The sequence below is a fragment of the Hyaena hyaena genome, unplaced genomic scaffold (genome assembly GCF_003009895.1).
Source record: "Hyaena hyaena isolate Hyena2069 unplaced genomic scaffold, ASM300989v1 scaffold_700, whole genome shotgun sequence".
In the NCBI taxonomy this organism is placed as follows: domain Eukaryota; kingdom Metazoa; phylum Chordata; class Mammalia; order Carnivora; family Hyaenidae; genus Hyaena; species Hyaena hyaena.
In genome coordinates, this window is record NW_024081331.1 from 871,100 (window position 1) to 892,876 (window position 21,777).

At 47.1% G+C, this 21,777-nt stretch overlaps 1 protein-coding gene across 1 annotated transcript; it reads left to right on the forward strand.

The window, feature by feature from the left end:
• MLF2 (myeloid leukemia factor 2) lies at positions 1–4,879 on the forward strand. Its single transcript, XM_039217570.1, has 9 exons — positions 1–208; positions 779–856; positions 1,125–1,251; positions 1,499–1,534; positions 2,306–2,359; positions 2,761–2,889; positions 3,037–3,196; positions 3,864–4,076; positions 4,325–4,879. The coding sequence occupies exons 2-8, from the start codon at positions 807–809 to the stop codon at positions 4,049–4,051; spliced, it is 744 nt and encodes a 247-aa protein (XP_039073501.1). The 5' UTR covers positions 1–208; positions 779–806; the 3' UTR covers positions 4,052–4,076; positions 4,325–4,879.
• Positions 4,880–21,777: the final 16,898 nt, after the last annotated feature.

Below are 21,777 nucleotides of genomic sequence, written 5' to 3' on the forward strand. Positions count from 1 at the left end.
GACGTCACTTCCGTCCGGGCCTGGCCGCGGTTCGGGCTCCGTGGGCCGAGGGGGGGTACGGAGGTGGCAGCCTTGGGAGGAGGCGGCGCGGAAGGCCGAGGAGCGCCAGCCCGGACCAATCCCGCGTCCCGGGCCGCAACCCCGGATTCTGCGGCGCACCGAGAGGCGAGACCGGCCGGATGGGCCGCTGAGCCCGAATCGGGGACCGGTGAGACTCGAGCAGAGCGGGCAGCCGGGGCCAGGGCGGGAGCGGGCCCGCGGGGCTGCGGGGTCTGGGAGCCGGGGATGCGGGGAGGGGACGGGGCCAGGCCTGCCGCTCCGGCTCGCCGGGAGGTGCGGCGCGGGCCGGGGCAGCGGCGCACAGGCGCGGTGGGGACCGTGAGTCCGGGCTGGGGGAGGCCTGGCAGCGGCTCGGGCTGAGAAGGGGGCGAGGGGGCCGGGGTCATTGCTGGGGCGACGGCTAACCCTCGGGATTCGCTTCCGAACAGTGGCGTCGGGGGAGGGGGCTATGCTCCCCTGTGGGAAGAGGATGGTGTGAGTGGGGGGAGGCAGAAGACTGCGAGGCTTGGAAAAATTTTCCACGGCCCTCCTTGGGAGGTTTGAAGAGCTCTTCTCTCCGGTGAGGGTGGTGTCGATCACCGCCTGGAGAAGGGTCTCACTGGAGTTTGGGGGGTTCGGTTACGGCGTTTGGAAGGGACAGTGTCCTCAGTCCCTTCACTGAGCCAGGTGTGCGAAAGCCTGGCCACCTCCGAGTAGCTGAGCCTCCACATCTTTACAGTGTGGAGCCCCCTTGAGCTAAAATCAGGATGTTCCGCTTTATGAGGGACGTGGAGCCCGAGGATCCTATGTTCCTGATGTGAGTATTCCCTCCCCCTTGCGTTCTGGGGCGCTCATCCTACTCCACTTCAGGTCTCTCTAAGTAGTTCAGGCAGACATCTGGGTTCCCATTGCTGGCATTGGCTGGGACCAGCTGGAGACTGCGCTCCAGCTCAGACTCAGAGAGGAAATAGGCATCTATGCCACTGTTTCCTTATGACTTTTCTTTTTTGCAGGGGGGCGGGCAGGGAGAGTGGGTGTTGACTGTTCGGCCCTTCTGCCATCTACGCTGTATGCTCACTCCACAGGGACCCTTTTGCTATTCACCGTCAGCATATGAACCGAATGTTGTCAGGTGGCTTTGGATATAGCCCCTTCCTGAGCATCACAGATGGCAACATGCCAGGGACCAGGCCTGCCAGCCGGAGGATGCAGGTAATGGCGCTGCAACATAATTGAGACCCAGAGAAAGGCTGGGGGGTGGTTCATAAAGTCCTTGATCTTCCTTGCGCTTTAGCCAACCTAGCAAGTGGAATGATGTTTGTTTCGGAGTGGGGGACAGGGTCTGCCAGAAGGGCTTTGGGATCCCCTTTTGAGAGGATCGGAAAACAGCAGGGCCCATGGGCTTGGGATTGTAACAGTTGGACATGTTCTCTAATTTGTTCTTTATGTGTTCCTCCAGGCTGGGGCTGTCTCCCCCTTTGGGATGCTGGGAATGGTGAGTCCTGCCGTTGTGTCCTTCCATCTCAGACACACTCTGTGCCCTTAGATGTTACTTCCAAATGTGGCTCTCTGGAATAGCTTTATGGATAACTCTAGAATCTTTTTAAAGTTGATTTATTTATTTTGAGAGAGAGATTGCATCTCAAGCAGGATCCGTGCTGTTAGCACAGAGCTCAACCCTGGGGCTCAGTCTCACAAAGTATGAGGCCATGTCCTGAGCTGAAGTCAAGAGTCAGATGCATAACTGACTGAGCCACCCAGGCGCCCCTAGAATCCTTTTATAGTGTTCACAAAGCTCTCGGCCTGCTGTGCGCTCTGAGTCCTGTGGTTAAAGATGCTAACTTACTGACTCCTGCGTTCTAGGATCAGTACCTCTAAGGAAAATGTGATTGGCTTAGCAAAGTTTGTCTTCCCGAGGATGGAGATGCAGTTGAAGGGCCAACCAGAGATGGCTTTCTAGAAGTTTGTTGTTGTTGTTGTTTACTATTTCGTGCCCATCCCTTTTTTTCATTCACTTGGGTGTGCTTCTTAAAGGTAGGGGGAAATAAGGCAGTCGGGAGAAAGAAGCTGGGGTCAGAGCAGCCATAGAGACTGAGGAGGAAGGCAGCAGTGTGTGTGAAGGGAAACCGGGAGAGGAACATTCCATGTACTGGCCATGCTAACGAAGAGCCAGGGAGGGAAGAGGAGAAAGGGAATGTGTGGCCATGTGTCTAGTGGGTGCACTGACTTTGCTTTCCTGACTCCGTTTTCCATGTGTTTGCTGCAGTCGGGCGGCTTCATGGACATGTTTGGGATGATGAACGACATGATTGGGAACATGGTGAGGCTCTTGCCCCATACCTTTCTGCAGACTTGTTCTCGGTGATGGCTGGCAACCCTGTGGGTCCTCTGAGGCAGGGGCACGGAAGAATGCGCTGGGGAAGGGCTCAAGCTGGCTAAAGTCATTGAACCCAGAGGGTATTGGGTTCCCTGATCTGCTCTCGTGCGTGACTGTGAAGCAGCAGTAGCAGTCTCAGTAAACATGCAAGTAAAGGCTCCGTCCCCTTAAGGCTCTTCTCGTTTGTTGTTGGACTCAGAGGAATTTGGGGTGTACTGACGAGTCCTGATGTTTTCGCGTTTCGCATGTTTTGTAAGAAAGATGCGGATGGGCACGGGCAGCTGACACGTGGGATCCCTTCTCCAGAGGGACCGTTCAGCCCTGCTCTGTGCTTTCCTCCACAGGAACATATGACAGCTGGAGGGAATTGCCAGACCTTCTCCTCCTCCACTGTCATCTCCTACTCCAATACGGGCGACGGGGCCCCCAAGGTCTATCAGGAGACGTCAGAGATGCGCTCGGCACCAGGCGGGGTGAGTTGAAGGCAGGGTTGAAGGACGCGCACAGAAACTCTGGCTTCCTTTCTCGTGAGTGGGTTGGGGGTGGTTTGTGGAACCCAGCTCGGTGCAGCCAGGCTGGGGAACGGGCAGCCGAGTGTGCTGTGGTCTGCCTCATCCCAGATCCGGGAGACGCGCAGGACCGTACGGGACTCGGACAGCGGGCTGGAGCAGATGTCCATCGGGCACCACATCCGAGACCGGGCTCACATCCTCCAGCGCTCCCGAAACCACCGCACAGGGGACCAGGAGGAGCGGCAGGATTACATCAACCTGGATGAGAGTGAGCTTTCCTTCCCGCTCCTCACCCTTCGGGCATCCGGGCCGGCAGCCACTGGTCCGGTTCCTGCGAGCCAGGAGATCCCAAGCAGCTTTCTGTCCCTGCCTGTGCAGATATATCTTGGCAAAGTTACGGGTGGGCCTCCTAGTCTTGCCTCACTGAGCCCTGTCAGCTTTAGGGGCTAAGTCAATACTGGCCGTCTCCTCTTCAAGGAGAGGCCAACTGTCAGGATCGGGTTTTTTCTTTCTCCTCTTTTTCATCTTCCCATCAAGTCAACAAATACCTTTTTTTTTTCTTTTTCTTCTTCTTTTTTTTTTTTTAAGTATATGTGCTGCCGAGCACAGCAAATTCCTATTTAACACTTACTGTGTGCATGGGACTATATTCCTTAACTTCATAATTACCCCCTTCCTGATTTCTTTCTTGAGTAGTCATGCCTCAGGCCTGCTGGTGGCTTCCACATTGGAATCGCTATTGGCTATTAGCTCGTGGAACCACACTGAACCCCAGATTACTAAACAAAGAAGTTGCTGTCCCTCAGCATGTCCCCGCACGTAGTTTCAGCCTTTGCCCCATTTCTTCCTCTGAGAAGGCTGTGGCTCCCGCTTGCGTCTGCTCCCAGAAGCCAGCCTATATGTTCACATGTCGGTCTGGTCTCCATGCTCTTCAGGTGAGGCCGCAGCATTTGATGATGAATGGCGGAGGGAGACGTCCCGATTCCGGCAGCAGCGCCCTCTGGAGTTTCGACGGCATGAGGCTTCAGGGGGTGGGGGTCGAAGGGCTGAGGGGCCTCCCCGCCTGGCTATACAGGGACCTGAGGACTCCCCCTCCCGACAGTCCCGCCGCTATGACTGGTGAGGGCCCTGGGCCCTCAGCCTCTCTTGTAAGTATTGAGGGGGAGGAACTGTAAGGTGTCAGGCACGGAGGGGGGAGGTGAGGAGCGTACCTGTGCACATTCCTTTGCTATGAGGCAGAAGGAGTCCAAGTGCCCAGCAATGACCACCTTTGATGGTGTAAGTTTTAGTTGGCATGAAGAGAGGAACGCTGTCCCTGCGATAGGGGATGAACCCCAACTCCCAGCCTTTACGTATTATCTCTCTTTTGAATTGCTCTTCTCTCTTTCCCTTCCAGGTACAGGCTGAGAGGCTGAGAAATCAACCCCCGAAATAACTTTTTCCCCTCCAACTCCCACTCCCAATTTAATATTAAATTAACAGGCAAGCTGGCCCCCACCTCTCCCTGGGGGTCTCAGGGAGAACCTTTCACTGCCCCCTTGACCTACTTTTTCCTTCTTTAATTCCCCACCATGAGGACTCCACTTCTCCTGTATCTGCTAACTTGATTTTTCATTCTGCTGCTCCATTGTTGAGCCTCCTCACCTTCCCCACTCCACCCTCACCATGCATTGAAGGGGCTTTTGGGGTGAGCTCTGGGTTTAGGGGCTTCCTCCATCCCTCAGCTACCCTGGATCTCTGCCCACCTCCTCCTCCTCAGATCCCCCACTGCAGAGGCCATAACCCTCATGCAGGGCTGTGTGTGGAGGGAGAGGACCGGCTCCCACCCCTTCCTCCCTCCCCACCCCCCACATATCACAAAACCTTCCCTATGCCCTTCTCTGCCTTTATTTTTTGATCTGTGCAACTTGTCACTAGGTGTTTATGGAATAAAGGAGAATGGAAAAAAAGACCAAGTAGGATTCTGGCTTTACTTTTGCTCTCTTCCCCATTCAGTTTCAACCCTGCTGTCTTCTCGTCCCCTTCTTACCTTGCCTGTGTCTCCACGTGGGGCCTTCTGAACTCGAGTGCAAGCCAAGCACCCCCCCCCCCAGTGGTGGCGACAGGGGGCCCGGCAGCCCTGGCGGTGCGCGGCAGCAGCGGGGTCCGCCGGGCCTGGTCAGGGGCGGCCACGGAAGCAGCCGCCTTCCGCTCTGTCCCCTTGCTTTACAGTAACTTCCCACGTCCGGGGAGTGTAAGGCCTGTCTCATAGGTGCCTGAGGAATTTGCCACCCCTTGTCCCTTGGGCCCAGATTCTTCCCTGGACTGTGGGCAGGAACGCGTGTGGTACCGAGCAGGAAGGCGCAGGCCTTCGAGGGGGAGGCCCTCTGGGGTCAGCAGTGTTCTTCTGCCCTCACTTATTGAGAACTTGAGCTCGGGGAACGAGCCCAGAGAAGAAAACCAACCTGGAACCTGAGCAGTACAGCAAGGGCGTGAGGCGCTCACGTTTCTCAAGATGCTCCCTCTTGACTTGACCTGGCTTGGCCAAGTGGGTCACTCTGTTCTTGGGAACTTCCTCAGCGATGGTAAATGCTTGTCAGGGTCTGGTAATGGCGTCTTTATTAAAAAAATCTTTGGTTCTTTTCTGTGCATGGTAAATCAGTCAAAAACAGCACGGGCACCTGGCTGGCTCAGTCAGCACGGCATGCGACTCTTCATCTCGGGGTTGTGAGTTCAAGCCCCGTGTTGGGCGAAGAGCTTACTTAAAAAACACACATGAAAACAACTCCAGGCTCTGGCTCCTCTCAGCAAAGGGAGGATCTTTTCCATGTTGTCTGTGAACAAACAAATTCAAGGGGATCTGTCTAGTAGCTGAACAAGCAGACGGAGGAAGTGGAGAGCAATGTTCTTGCACTGACGTCCTAATCCAGGATAGGTGCCAAGTCTCATCACATAGGACTGGTGCATGACCAGGGTCAAGGCAACCAGCCCTGTGGCCAAAAGAACCCAGAAATCTCAAGTCAAACAAGTACAGGCTGCCCCCACTATCCAAAAGCAGAGTGTTCTTGTGAAAGCTGTTGTAAGCTGAAACGACATAAAGCGAACCGATGACCATTAACTTCTTTGAAAAAATTTTCAAGCATTCCCAGACCCCAAAAATAGCCTCTTGAATTTTTCTGAAACCGTCTTGCTGAGGGACGCACAAAACAAACGGAGATGAGCACAGATGCGCACAGACCGTTCAGAGCTAGGCCTGATGCAGAGACGCTGAGTATAGTTCCAGGGGAAGGAGGGAGGTGACCACACCTGCCACTCGGGTGGACCGCCGCTAGAACTTCCTACAAAACCAGTGCTGAAAGCTATTTTTGCTTTGTCTTGTAAAAGCAAAAATCCCACTTCGTGTTTCCTTGTGTTAGCCCAAACCGGTCTTCTGTACATGCAAAGTGGCGTGATGTGAACTTGTAAAAGGCGAGGGGTGCCTGGATAGATGACTCATCTCCACCTGGGTGGCTGAATTGTAGATGATAGGACTCAATGCGTCCACAGCCCTCAGTCCCAGGTGTCAATCTGTGCTCTGTCCAGACACCTATTTCCTTCCTCTGGGAATGGGAGCAGCTTTTGTGAGTCTCCCATGGAGCCTGTAAGACTTGTAAAGGATGCCCTGAGGCCTCCACTCTGCCACCAACTCAGCCTGTGGTCTTGGGCAGGTCATTCACTTCCCTGAAGTTCCCTGCTGGCTGTAAAATCTTAGGCTCTGGTTCACGGCAGACCAGGCCAACCTGGGTTGTTGTTGTTGTTGTTTTTGTTGTTGTTGTTGTTGTTGTTGTTGTTTTACAAGTAGTTTATTGTCAAGTTGGTTTCCATATAACACCCAGTGGTCATCCCCACAAGTGCCCTCCTCCATGCCCGTCTCTCCACACCCATCAGTCCTCAGTTTGTTCTCAGCATTCAAGAGTCTCTCATGGTTTGCCTCTCTCCCTCTCCCCACCATTTCCCCCCTTCTCCCCCATGGTCCTCCGTTAAGTTCCTCCTAATCCTCCTATATGTGCAAACATATGGTATTTGTCCTTCTCTGCCTGACTTATTTCGCTCAGCATAACACCCTCAAGGTCCATCCATGTTGCTACACATGGCCAGATTTTTCTTTCTCATTGCCAGGTAGTATTCCATCGTATAGATAAACCACATCTTCTTGATCTGTTCGTCTGTTGATGGACACTTAGGCTCTTTCCATGTTTTGGCTACTGTTGAGAGTGCTGCTATGAACATTGGGGCAGGCCAACCTGGATTTCACAACGCCTGCACTCACAGGTATGGTTCTGAGTGGGGGCTGGAACAGGGCAAGGGTTACCCTGATTTCAATCTAGGTGAGTCAACTTAGTGTTTCACTAGCTCTCCCATGTGGGGCCTGGCTTTTAGACACATGAACTGATTTTCTCCCCTACTTCCTGCACTTGGGTGAGGACCACCCTTCAACCCAGCACTTACTCCTCAAGCCCGTGACTGGTTCTCAGCAGGGATCTGTTGCGGGGAGTTAGTTGGCAACAGCCACCTAGAGAGGTGCTCAAGAACCAGCCCCCCTGGCCCTTGTCAGCCTGTCTGCCACTATGGGGGTGGGGGCCAGGGGGCAGAGGTGGGAAAGGAACTCTCAGGAAGGAAGCTGGCATTTTATTTCTGGTCGACTCTCCAGCTGGGCCCAGGCTCATTCACAACAGCCAGCTCCTCAGCCCTTGCTTGGCCCCAGCATCCAGAGGACATGGTTAGACTCATTAGATTATTTCCCCCATGGCTGAGGTTTGGCTGGAGATTAAGTTACCTACGGGAGCCAAAGTATGAAGACAGCCTGGCATGAGATGACCTGGCTCAACCACTTAGCTATGACCGGGAAGAATTCTTAATCTCTCAACATCAGTTTCCCACTTTGTAAAATGGGCCTTTCTAGGCGCTCACTGATGGCAGTGGAGACATGGGTCCGCACCGCAGAACTGAGGAATGTATGAGTTAGTAGAGAAATCATCTGACAGTGTGTGGGATACAAATGACTGACTTCTCCCTGATGACCCTGTCTGGCTCCTTCGATGCTCTCTGGTGGTCTTCATCTCCGTGTCCATCCTCGGGACTCCTAAAATACTCCCAGGCACAACTTGAAAATCATCATAATGGCCTCCAGCCCTCTGTGCTCCCAGCTACCAATTATTATCTTTTGCCCTTTCCATGCCTCAGCTTTACAGACCAGCAAGTAGAAACCCATGTTTTGGGCCACTCTGCCCCGGGCCTGCTTGCACCGGGTCCTAGTAACACCCTTTATCCAATGTTCCGTCCCACCATCCTGCAATTCAATGCCCAAGTCACATGCTGCTTACCCTGAGAACCACGAGTTGATCCACAACGATAACCCAGTATTCTGGTCTCCCAACCCACATACTCCAAGTCCACGTACTTTTTTTTTATTTAAAATTTTTTAACATTTAATTTATTTTTGAGACAGAGAGAGACAGAGCATGAACAGGGATGGGGCAGAGAGGGGGGGGACACAGAATCTGAAGCAGGCTCCAGGCTCTGTGCTGTCAGCACAGAGCCCAACACGGGGCTCGAACCCACGGATTGTGACATCATGACCTGAGCTGAAGTCGGATGCTCAACCAACTGAGCCACCCAGAAGCCCCATTCCAAGTCCACTTAAATACTCCACATACTTGCCCTGCCCTGATGCTCCCAGCCCTGGGCATGGGGCATCCCAAGGGCTGAGGGAGCAGCAAGGATCAAGGATTCCTTCTCCCAGTCCATTCCAGTTGGGATAGGGATTTTTTTTTTTTTAAGTAGCCTATATTTATCTTCTTAGACAACACTGGGGTCTTCAGATAGGAGGGGTGGGGTCCAGGTGGGGCTGCACTGGAAGCTGGGGAGGTGAAGACAGGGATAGTCAGGCACAAGAGGTGCTAAAAGGTAAGAGAAAAATCAGGAGACTAGGGACATGGCGAGGGAAGCCTTGGGTAGCCTCTATCCCTGAAGAGAGGCTGTGGGGGGCACAGACCTGGCATGGCGTGAGGAGCATGTGCGGAGGGACCTGGGATGCACGCGGCTGGCAGAGCTGCTATGGAAGGTGGGCAGAGAGTGCTGACAGCTCTGCGCCTTCCCATCCTCCATGTCCGCCCTTGAAAGGTAACTCTAGGAAGACAAGGACAAGCAGGTAGTGCTTCCCCCTTTGGGCTCCGCCCTCCCTCTCCGGCCCCCCACTCCCTGCTCCGGACTGTCCCTGGGATAAGTTAGCACCCGAGTTCCTTGCCCCTTCTCTGCCTTTTAGGATTGTTTTTCTTCCCTGAAGACCTTATCTTTTGCATACGGTGCTGCCCCCAGGCTCCCTCTGTATCCACACCATCCCTCTGCTGTCCCCTGCCACCTGGAGAGCTTGCAGGGCCTGGAGAATTACCTCCAAAATGTGTTCGCAAGCCAAGCGGCCAGCGCGTGTTTGCGGCTAGGACATTTGGATACATGAAGCTGGAGTATAGGAAGGAGAGTGTGGGAAAGAGCCCTAGAGGTGGATTTGAGTCTCTAAAAAGGGAGAGCAGAAATACCTTAGGAAAGGTCAAGGTTACACTGAGGTGGGAAATGTATTTTTTAATGTTTATTCATTTTTTAAAACTTGTTTTCTTAATGTTTATTCATTTTTAAAAGTTTGTTTTTTTAATGTTTATCCAGTTTTGAGAGACAGAGAGAGATAGCGTGAGCAGGGGAGGGGCAGAGAGAGAGGGAAACACAGAATCCGAAGCAGGCTCCGGGCTCTGAGCTGTCAGCACAGAGGGGATGCAGAACTCGAACCCACGAACTCTGAGATCATGACCTGAGCCGAAGTTGGATGCTTAGCCAACTGAGTCACCCAGGCGCCCCAAAAATGTTTATTCACTTTTGAGAGACAGAGTGAGAGTGGGGGAGGAGCAGAGAGAGAGGGAGACACGGAATCTGACGCAGGCTCCAGGCTCTGAGCTGTCAGCACAGAGACTGACGTGGGGCTCCAACTCAAGGCCCAGACCACGAGATCATGACCCGAGCTGAGGATGGACGCCCAACTGACTGAGCCACCCAGGCGCCCCTAAGGTGGGAAATGGTTTGATGGAAAGATTCTTAGAAAACTACTGGTGAATTTAGTGAAGATATCTTGGGTTTGTGTGTGTCAGGGGCAGAATTCCCAATTCCCAGGGAACATGGCAGGGAAGGACAGAAGCTGATTCCCAATTCACACAGACCTTAATGTAAGCAACCCTGCTGTATGATATGATAAAAATAACATTTTTTGAGTTAGAGACCTTGCGGATCATCTTCTCTGGATGTTACCAAATGTGGTAGCAGATGGGCATCACCACCCCGGACCTAGTGAAGCAGAATCTTGAGGTTGGAGAGGATTCCACACGGCTTAGCAACAATGACAGATATCATCCAACCCCCCGCTCCTATGTCACTGCTTAAGAAACAGAGGTGACTTGTTGAACATCACGCAGCTAGCTAGCTAGCAGCACTGCAAGAGCCAGGACTCAAAATCCAGACTGACACAAAGGATACTAATATGTTGTACAGAATGAGTCACCATGGGCTTCCCTTAAATAGTTCCTTGGTGATTTTTTTTTTTTTTACAAATAGTTTATTGTCAAATTAGTTTCCACATAACACCCAGTGCTCATCCCCACAAGTGCCCTCCTCCATGCCCCTCCCCCCCACCTCCATCAGTTCTCAGTTTTTGTCAGCATTCAAGAGTCTCTCATGGTTTGCCTCTCTCCCTTTCCCCCACCATTTCCCCCCTTCTTCTCCCCCTTGGTCCTCTGTTAAGTTCCTCCTAATCCTCCTATACGTGCAAACATATGATATTTGTCCTTCTCTGCCTGACTTATTTCACTCAGCATAACACCCTCAAGGTCCATCCATGTTGCTACACATGGCCAGATTTCATTCTTTCTCATTGCCATGTAGTATTCCATCGTATAGATAAACCACATCTTCTTGATCCATTTGTCCGTTGATGGACACTTAGGCTTTTTCCATGACTTGGCTATTGTTGAGAGTGCTGCTATGAACATTGGGGTACATGTGCTCCTATGCATCAGCATTTCTATATCCCTTGGGTAAATTCCTAGCAGTGCTATTGCTGGGTCATAGGGGAGTTCTATTGTTAATTTTTTGAGGAACCTCCACACTGTTTTCCAGAGAGGCTGTACCAGTTTACATTCCCACCAACAGTGTAAGAGGTGCCCGTTTCTCCGCATCCTCGCCAGCATCTCGTGTTCTCTGATTTGCTCATTTTAGCCACTCTGACGGGCATGAGGTGGTATCTCAGTGTGGTTTTGATTTGTATTTCCCTGATGAGTAGGGACTCTGAGCATCGTTTCATACGTTTGTTGGCCATCTGGATGTCCTCTTTGGAGAAGTGTCTGTTCATATCTTCTGCCCATTTCTTTACTGGGTTGTTTGTTTTTTGGGTGTGGAGTTTGGTGAGTTCCTTATAGATTCTGGATATCAACCCTTTATCTGATATGTCATTTGCAACTATCTTTTCCCATTCTATTGGTTGCCTATTAGTTTTGTGGGTTGTTTCCTTTGCCGTCCATCCTTGGTGATTTTTAAAAACTTTTATATTAGGGGCACCTGTGGGGCTCAGTCAGTTAAGGATCAGACTAAGGCTCAGGTCATGATCTCGTGGTTCGGATCTTCTGACCCTCCCCTCCTCTCTCTGCCCCTCCCCTGCTTGTGCGTGCTCTCTCTCTCTCCAAAATAAACATTAAAAGAAACCATTTAAAATGTACTCAAGTAATAACATTGTTTAAAATGCTGAATACCAGTAGCCCAGTATGCCTGTTTTTTAAATCTTGTATTTTTAAAAGTTTATTTATTTTGAGAGACAGCGACAGGTTGGGGGAGGAGTGGAAAGAGAGGGAGAGAGAGAATCCCATGCAGGCTCCATGCTGTCAGCACAGAGTCTAATGTGGGGCTCCAACCCACAAACTGTGAGATCATGACCTGAGCCGAAATCAAGTCAGGCGCTCAACTAAGACACCCAGGTGCCCCTGTGTGTGTGTGTGTGTGTGTGTGTGTGCGTGTACAGTTCTGTTAGTTTTAACACATGCAGATCTGGGTAAGCAGCACCACAATCAGGATCAAAACAGTCCCATCACCCCCAAACCCCTCCTGCTTCTCCTTTGTAGCCACATCCTTCCTCTAGTCCTAACCCTGACAACCACCGATTTGTTCTCCACTGCTATAATTCTGGCATTTCCAGATGTCATATAATGAAATTATACATGAGAGCAGCTCTTTCTTTCCAGAATATGCCTTTGAGATTTACTCATGCTGTTGCATGTATTAGTAGTTTACTTCTTTTTATTGCTGAGTAGTATTCTGTGTGCTTATAATCTGTTTATCCATTCGCCTGTCCGAGGACATTCCAGTTTCCAGTTTTGGGCAATAATGAACAGAGCTGCTGTAAACATTTGTATACGTGTTTTTGTGTGAACATGTTTTAATCTCTTTAGGAATGAAATGGAGTGGGATTGTGAGGTCATATGGTAAGTGTATATTTAACTTTACAAGAAAATGCCAAACTTTTCCCGGGTGACCGCACCATTTTGCAATCCTGACAGCAACGTAAGAGAGCCCAGGTTGCTCTGCATCTTTGCCAGCAGTTAGTATTGTCAGTTTCTATTTTATTTTACCCCATTCTATTAAGTGTGTAGGCGTTCTTCTATTTATTCTAATAAACATCTTGTCATGGTTTTAATTTGTACTTCCCTAGAGACTAATGATGTTGAGCATCTCTTCATGTGCTTATTTCCCATCATTAGAGCCTCTTTGGTGAAGTGTCTAAGTCTTCCTGCCTTTTTTCAAAATTGGGTTATTTCATAGCTTGAGTTTTGAGAGTTCTTTATATACTCTGGTTAGAAGTCCTTTGTTAAACAGGGATTTGCAAATAATTCTCTTCCATTCTGTAGCTTGTCTTTTCTTCCTCTTGACATTTTCTTTTTCAAAGCAAAAGTTGTAATTGAGCTGAAGTCCAGCTTAACTTGGTTTCAGCTCAGGTCATGATCTCACAGTTGGTGAATTCGAGGCTCACATTGGTCCCAATTTGACAGTGTGGGGCCTGCTTGACATTCTCTCTCCCTGTGTCTCTCTCATTCTCTCTCCCTCCCTCTCTCTCTCTCACAACCCTGAGATTAAAAATTGCACACTCTACCAACTGAGTCAGCAAGGTTCCCCTCAATTTCACTAACTGATATTCTCATCTTTTCCTTCTGCTTGCTTTGTGTTTATTTTTGCTGTTCATGTAACTTCTCAAGGTAGAAGTATTGATTGTTGACTTGAGACCTTTCTTCTTTTCTAATATAAGATTTCGATAATTTTTTCTTCTAATCACTGCTTCAACTACATCTCACATATTTTGCTATTTTGTAATTTTCTTTTTGTTAAGTTCACAATATTTTCTAATTTCTCTTGGAACATCCTTTTTGACTTATGTATTTATTTATTTAGTTAGTTCATTCGTTCGTTCGTTCTGAGAGAGAGAGAGAGAGAGAGAGAGACAGCATGATCAGGGGTCAGAGAGACAGGGAGACACAGAATCTGAAACAGGCTCTAGGCTCTGAGCTGGCTGTCAGCACAGAGCCCGACGCAGGTCTCAGACACATGAACCGTGAGATCATGACCTGAGCCAAAGTCGTCCACCCAACCGACTGAGCCACCCAGGCGCCCCTGGAACATCTTTTTTGATCCATTGGTTATTTAAAAGTATGTTGCTTAGTTTTCATGTGTTTGGAGATTTCCCTGTTATCTTTCTGTCCCTGACTTCTAGTTTTAATTCCATTATGGTATGAAAGCATACTCTGTAGGACTTCAGTTCTTTTCAATTTGTTGAGGTTTGTTTTATGACTCAGGACATAATCTATCTTGGTAGATGTGCCATGTGCACTTGAAAAGAAATTGTGATTCTGTTGTGTTGGGGACATGTCCTGTAGATTTCAGTTAGATCCTATTGGTTGATGGCATCCTTTAGTTCTATATACTTCTATCATCTGCTAATTTTTTTATACATTACATTATTACTTTTTTTCTTACATTTATTCATTTTTGAGAGACAGAGAGAGGCAGAGCACAAGTGGGGGTGGGCAGAGAGAGAAGGAGACACAGAATCTGAAGCAGGCTCCAGGCTCTGAGCTGTCAGCACGGAGTCAGATGCTTAACCAACTAAGTCACCCAGGCGCCCCTATCATCTGCTAATTTTGTTTACTTCTTCTGTTGATTACTGGGAGAGGAGTTTTGACATTTTTGACTATAATTGTGGATCTGCCCATTTTTTTCTTTGATATCTATCAGTTTTTGCTTCCTGTATTTTGGAGCTCTGCAGTTAGACACAGAGGCATTTAGAATTATGTCTTCTTGGAAAATCAAACTTTTCTTCATTATGTAATATTCTTTATCCCTGGTAACTTTCTTTCCTCTGAAATGAATTTGCCAGGTATTACTATAGCTACTTCAGGTTTTTTTGACTAATATTTTCATGGTGTATAGCTTCCTATTCTTTTATTTTTAACCCACTTATTTTATACCTAAAATGGATTTTTTGAAGGCAGGATATAATTGGATCTTTTATGGGTTTTTAAAAAATGTTTTATTTATTTCTGGGAAAGAGAGACAGCGTGAGCAGAGGAGGGCCAGAGAGAGAGGGAGACATAAAATCTGAAGCAGGCTCCAGGCTCTGAGCTATCAGCACAGAGCCCAACATGGGGCTTGAACCCACGAACCGTGAGATCATGACCTGAACCGAAGTCGGATGCTTAACTGACTGAGCCACCCAGGCACCCCAGATCTTTTGTGGTTTTTAAAAATACATTTAGGTAATCTTTTAATTGATGTATTTAGGTTATTTACATTTAGTAAGTATTAATATGTTTGGATTTACTTCTATAATTTTATTATTTCTCTTTGCTCCTCTGTTTATAATTCAGCTATCTTCACTTTCCAGCCTCCTTTTGGTTTATTTGGATATTATATAGTATTCCACTTTATTTTGTTTTCACTAAATTTTTCTTTTAGTTTTTTTTTTTTTAAGTGTTGTTCTAGGGCAGGAATGGCAAGGTTTTTCTGTAAAGGGCCAGATAGCAAATATGTTGGCCTTTGCGGGTCTTACAGTGTCTGTTGCAACACTCAACTCTGGTGCCATAAACTGGTGTGACCACTATGGAAAACAGTATGGAGGTTCCTCAAAGAGTTAAAAATAGAACTACCCAATGATCCAGTAATTGCACTACTAGGTATATACCCCCAAAATACAAAAATACTAATTCAAAGGGATACACACACCCAAAGAGATACAGGCACTCCTCAGGAATGCCCTATGTGTATAGTGGCATTATTTACAATAGCCAAGATATGGAAGCCGCCCAGAGTCCACTGATTGATGAACTGATAAAGAAGATGTTGTATGTATACACAATGGAATATTATTCAGTTATAAAAAGAATGACATCCTTCCATTTGCAATGACATGGAACTAGAGTATTAGGCTAAGCAAAATAAGTATGTTTTCACTCATATATGGAATTTAAGAAACAAATGAGCAAAGAGAAGAGAGAGAAGCCAAGAAACAGACTCTTAACTAGTAAGAACAAACTGATGGTTACCAGAGAGGAGGTGGGTTGGCAGATGGGTAAAATAGATGATGAGGATTAAGGAGGATCTTTGTCGTGATGAGTACTAGGTAATGTATGGAATTGTTGAATCACTATATTGTACACATGAAGCTAATATAACACTATATGTTATCTCTATTGGAATTGAAACAAAACATCTGGTCTGTAGTGTGAAAGCAGCCACAGACAATATGTAATTGAGTAAGCTGTAACTATGTTTCAATAACATTTTATTCACAAAAACAAGTATGGGCTGGATTTGGCCAGTGGAATATGGTTTACTAACCCCTGCTGTAGGGATTATAAAATACGCACTTATCATAGACCACTTAGATTTCGTACTTCACCAATTCAAATTAAATGTAGGCTTTCCCACGACGGAGGTCCGGTTATGGTCTCTCCTTTATGTTGCAGCTGTCCTATGTATTACATCTACAGATGCTGAAAACCCCATCACAGTTTCATAGTTTTTACTTTCAACTGTTATAGACATGTTAAAGAACTTAAGAGGAGAACAATCTATATTTACCATCTCTGTTGCTCCTCCTTCTTGATGTCCCCAGTTTCCTCTGTTATCATTCTTCTTTTCTTCTGTTTGAAGAACTTCCTTTAGCATTTCTTTTACAGCAGCTCTGCTGGTGATGAAAATCCTTATACTTTCCTTCACCTAAGAATGTTTTTATTTTATGTTAACTTCTCAGTGACATTTTTGTTGGATATAGAATTTTGAGATGACACTTTTCTTCTAGCACTTTAAGTGTTGTTCCAGTTGCCCCTGGCTTCCACAGTTTCTGATGAGAAATCTGCAGTTATCTGAGTCACTGTTCTAAGAAATGGGTTGTTTCCCTCTAGATATTCTTTGGATATTTTTTTGTCTTTAATTTTCAGCATTTTGATTATGTCTGGTCATAGGTTTCTTTGAGTATATTCTGTTTGCTGTTCACCAAGCTTCTTGAATCTGTGTGTTTCTGCCACATTTGGGACCAAACATTTTAACCATGATTTCTTCCAATGATTTTTCTAAATCATATTTTTTCTCCTCACCTTCTGGGACTCTGTTGATACAAATGTTAGATCTTTTGGTCTTGTCCCACAGGCCTCTGAGGTTCTGCGGGGGTTTTTTAAAAACCGTTTTTGTTTGTTGTCTAGATTGCATAATTTATATTATCTTCAAAGTCATTTCCATTCTGCTATGAAGTGAATATTTTATTTGGTTACTCCTATTTTTCAATTCTAAAATTTCCACTTGGTTCTTCCTTATGCCTTCTATTTCTTTGCTAAAACTTTCTTTCCATTTGTTTCAAAAGCATTCTCCTTTTCTCCTTCCAGTATAATTATACTAACTGCTTTGAAGTCTTTGCTTTAAATTAACATTTCTGGGGGCGCCTGGGTGGCTTAGTCGATTAAGCGTCCGACTTTCGCTTAGGTCATGATCTCGCGGTTCGTGGGTTCGAGCCCCGCGTCGGGCTCTGTGCTGACTGCCAGCTCAGAGCCTGGAGCCTGTTTCAGTCTGTGACTCCCTCTCTCTCTGACCCTCCCCTGCTCACTCTCTCTCTCTAGAAATAAATAAAAAAAAAAATTAAAAAAAATTAAAAAAAAAAAAACCTTAAAAAAAATAAATTAACATTTCTGTCATCTTGGGGTTGGTTGTCTTTTTCCTTGGAGGGTTCTTTGTATGTGGAGTAATTTTATATTGTATCCTGGATATTCTGAATATTGTTTTGAGCCCCTGGATCTTATTAAAATCCTAGTGAGAACATTTTCTGTTTTAGCATGCTATCGACCAGGTTTGGTTCAAGCAGCAACCTACCTTCTTTGTATTGTGGTTCTGATGTCATTTTAACTTTGTTTGTGGTACTATCTAGATCATTCCTTTATGTGTGCCACCCATTGGTTAGTCAGACCTAGACAGTGGTCCACCCTGTAGCTTGATTCATAAAGCTTTGGTAAGATGTTTAAGGTCTGATCCATGCTTGTGCTGCTCTGAGGTGAGCCTAAGAGTTCACACACCTCTATGAGACTCTTGATTTCCCTCCTCTCTACGATGTGACACTCTGATTCTCTGGTTCTTCTTTTCCCAATCCTTTGACCAAAAAAAAAAAAAAAGGGGGGGGAGGTGTCTTTGGTTTCTCTACTTTGCTGAGCATTTCCCACTATGTGTCTGGTCTAAGCATCAAGAGAACAAAGAAAAAGGCAGAAGGATTTGATTCATACTCTTGGGACCACAGCTTCTGTGGTCAAAGGAGTTCTTCCTCAGTTTTCAGTGCCTGTGCAGCCACTGTTGCTGTAATTGTGCTACTATAGCACACACTATAATTACACCACCGTGGTACTGCCTGGGTCTAAAGGTAGAAGGGAAGGAAAAACCAAAAGCAACAAGAGATTTCCCCCACTCTTGGACCCTTAGAAGTCCCTTTCCTGCTCCTCAGACCTGCGATATTGGCCTCAAGAGGAGCTCTTTCAGTTCATACCTGATGTAAACTTCCAGGTTTGGGGTGGCCTTTGAATCCATTCTGGGCAATAGTGGAGGTAGGAGGAGGGGATGGTAAACTCACTACTGGTTTCTCAGAGCTTCAAATTCTGGGTCCTTCCTCCCTGCTACCATTGACTTCTCTGAAATCTCAGATTGCTGTCCCATCCATTCTGTTCAGGAACATGAGAGTGATGGGCATGGGGTGTGCCTTCTCCACTTATGATGTCTGTGGTCCTGAGCAAGTTACATGCCTCTCTGTACCTCTTCTGTCATCTTTAGAAGAGGATAATAATGGTATCAACCTCAGCAGGTTGTTGTGTGGATTAAAATGAGTTTCTATACAGAAAACACTTAGAATAGTGCTTGACTACAGTAAGCACTTAATAAATATGTCTTTATGATTATTAGCAAATATCATAAAAAGATTGGAAAATAGAAACAGGCAAAAAGACAAAAACCATCCAAAACCCCAATGCCAAGAGGTATAACATGCACATTGTGGTTTACCCTATTTCAGATTTTTCAGTCAAGATATATTTACCAAGTCACTGAATAGACAAATGAATTTAAGTAAAAGCATAGAATTATATTCCCTGCCCTATTCCCCAAATTATTTATTTGGGGAGAGGCAGCAGGTCACAGGATGAAACCTTTCTGCCTCCAGGTCTTCATCCCACCATTCCTCCCAACCAAAATGCTCATCCTCCCTCCCTTTGTCAGGCTAACTGCCATGTGGGCTTCTAGTTTCAGTGGAAAGGTCACATCCTTGGAGAAGGGTTTCCTGACCCCAGGTTAGATGTGGATCCCTACGTTAAATGCTTTCACGTCACTCTATGCTTCTTAGCACTTATCACACTTTTAATTATATAACCAATACTTAAGAACCTCAAAGGACAAGTCAAGTCTTCTCTCTTGCCCTGTACTTAAAGTTTTACCTTTGCACATCTTTCTCTTCCATATGGTGACCCTGGGCCTCCTTACCTGTCCTCCAAGGCCCTGCAGTAGAAACCTTTTCAGCTGATCCAAGTTGGCACTAATCTGGGTAAATCTGCTTATATAAATGGAACTTCACAGCTCAGAGTTGAGTCAAAGAGGGTGGGGAAAGGATATTTCCAGTACACATCCTGGGGATTCTAATTCAGTAGGAACTGGGGTGGGAGCAGGGTATAGGAATATGCATTGTCAAGAACTCCCCTGATGTTTCTGATGCTGGCGGCCCACAGAAACACGGCCTGGAGTGGGAAATTCCAATATGGCTTTCAATGATCTCTGCCTTCTGACAGTCACTAGACTGAACCCGGTGACTAGTAGGAGTAACAGGATACCTCTTCCATGACTAAGTTACGGGACTGATTCTGCTTTCCTGATGTGGTCTCTCTAGCTCTTGCTCTGATGAAGAGGGTGGCTGCCTCTGACCAACAGTCAGCCCGGAAATGAGGTCCTCAGTCCAGCCACCTATAAGGTAGTGAATCCTGCTGATAATCACTGAGTGTAGTGGGAAGCAGGTCCTTCCCATTGGAACCTTGAGATGATATGGCACCACCTATCACTCTGATTGCAGCCTTATGAAGGACCCTAAGGCAGAAAACAGTGTGCCCAGATTCCTGAACCACAGAAACAGGAAAACTGAGATAATAAATGTGTGTTGTTTTAAGCCACTAAATTTTAGAGTACTTTGTTACACAACGTTAGATAACTAATACACTGCCTACACTGCCCCTCTAGCTCCCATCCATGTTGGAAGACACATCTAAATGGAGAATTTCTAATCTTTCTTCAATAGGATTTCATGAATACTGACTGTAGACACTGTCTTTGCTCTTCTTGTGCATAAAGATGTACACTAGTCCAATTGCTGCTTTTAGCGTCAGAGACTTTGGCTTCATCTTTTAAGTGTCACCTTTTCATTTGCATGAACTCTGAATTCTCATAAAGGGAAGTCCTCTTCTTCCTCCTCTTACCATAGTGGTCCAGCCCTAAGATCACCTTAAAGATCAGTATGAGAGTGTGCCAGTGGTGATATAATTTTTGGTCGGAAATTTTCCTGGTGCCTTGTGCTTGACTATATACACGGAATTCCTGAACCAAATTTCATGGTCAAAAACTGAGCCCCAAAATATTCTGCTTCCCCTTCTTCATGCTTCGGTAGCCAAGAACCCTGTCTTTGTAAGTCAAACACAAATTGCATTTGCATGTCCCTGCGAATATGAATGGCCCCCCTCCTGCTTTGGGTGTTAAGCAAAGCAGTCTCAGCTCAGCCCACAGTAGACTTTGGAGCCATCCATCCACTGAAGGCTGGAGCTAAGAGAGGTCAGGGAAGTTATGGAGCCATTAGCTGGAACTAGCTTACAAAAAACCCAAGACACTAAGTTCAAGTAAAAAGTTGGGGCAGAGGCAGGGGGGACAGGATCTAAGTGCCATGAATTAGCAAAATTTCTACACACTGGAGGGTGTGGGAGAAAGGGGTTTATTAAAAAACATTTTTTTTTTAGGGGCGCCTGGGTGGTTCAGTTGGTTAAGCGTCCGACTTTGGCTCAGGTCATATCTCAAGATTCATGGGTTCAAGCCCTGTGTCGGGCTCTGTGCTGACAGCTCAGAGCCTGGAGCCTGCTTCAGATTCTGTCTCCCTCTCTCTCTGCCCCTCTCCCCTTCGTGCTGTTTCTCTCTCTGTCTCAATAATAAATAAACATTAAAAAAACACATTTTTTAAATGTTTACTTACTTTTGAGAGAGTGAGAGAGAGAGCAAGAGAGAGAGAGAGCGAGCGAGAGAGCGAGTGAGCATGTAGGCAAGTAGGTGAGGGGCGGAGAAAGAGGAAGACACAGAAACTGAAGCAGGCTCCAGGCTCTGAGCTGTCAGCACAGAGCCCGACGCAGGGGTCAAACTCATGAGCCGTGAGATCATGACCTGAGCCAAAGTCAGCCGCTTAACTGACTGAGCCACCCAGGCGCCCCTCACCCAGCCCACTTTCAATCAAAACCTCAGGATCCCTCTCCCCCCACACTTTCTAATTCTATGGCTGAGACCTTTAGCACCAGTAAAGAGTGGTCTGTCCTAAATCTCTACCTACAGAATAACACAACCTCTGGAAAGCAGTTCGGTCAATACCGGGAGGTATTGACCTCAGGAGGCAATCGCTTGGTGTGCAAGTGGGAGGGGGAAACTGTCCCTTACACTAGAGCTTCCCAATTCTAAAGAGTGCACGGCACTACACTAGACGGAGCAGACCAATCTCTGAGCTCAATCAGAGCCTAGAAAGCTCTGCCTTGGGCAGCAGACAGGAGACTGCTGCTTCTTACTGCAATTTCAGAGTTCTGTGTGGTTCTGATGCAAAACCTGAAGGTTACTATCAACTCCTCCCCCTTGTGTAATTATAGAAAAAGGAAGGCAACAGGATGAACTCAACCTCCTTGAAAGAAGAGGCAGTGACCGTCAGTTTGCATCTCCAGTGCTTATCACCTGTTGGTGCTAAGTACCCACTGCTTCTGAATGAGTGCTAGGAGACTGAGCAATTCGTCCGAAGTCATACAACTCAAGATCTAGGGCTCCTAGGCCGGGATTCAGCACACAGTACCTGGTTCTATCTATCTTTTTCCAGTACTTTGCTTTAGAGTGGACTGACAATGAACCTTCTTCCCAGCCACAAATATCAAAGACAGAAGATACCCGTTTCAGGGCACATTTGTAGATAGACTTCTCCATAGATTTATTTCTGTTTCGTGTCATATA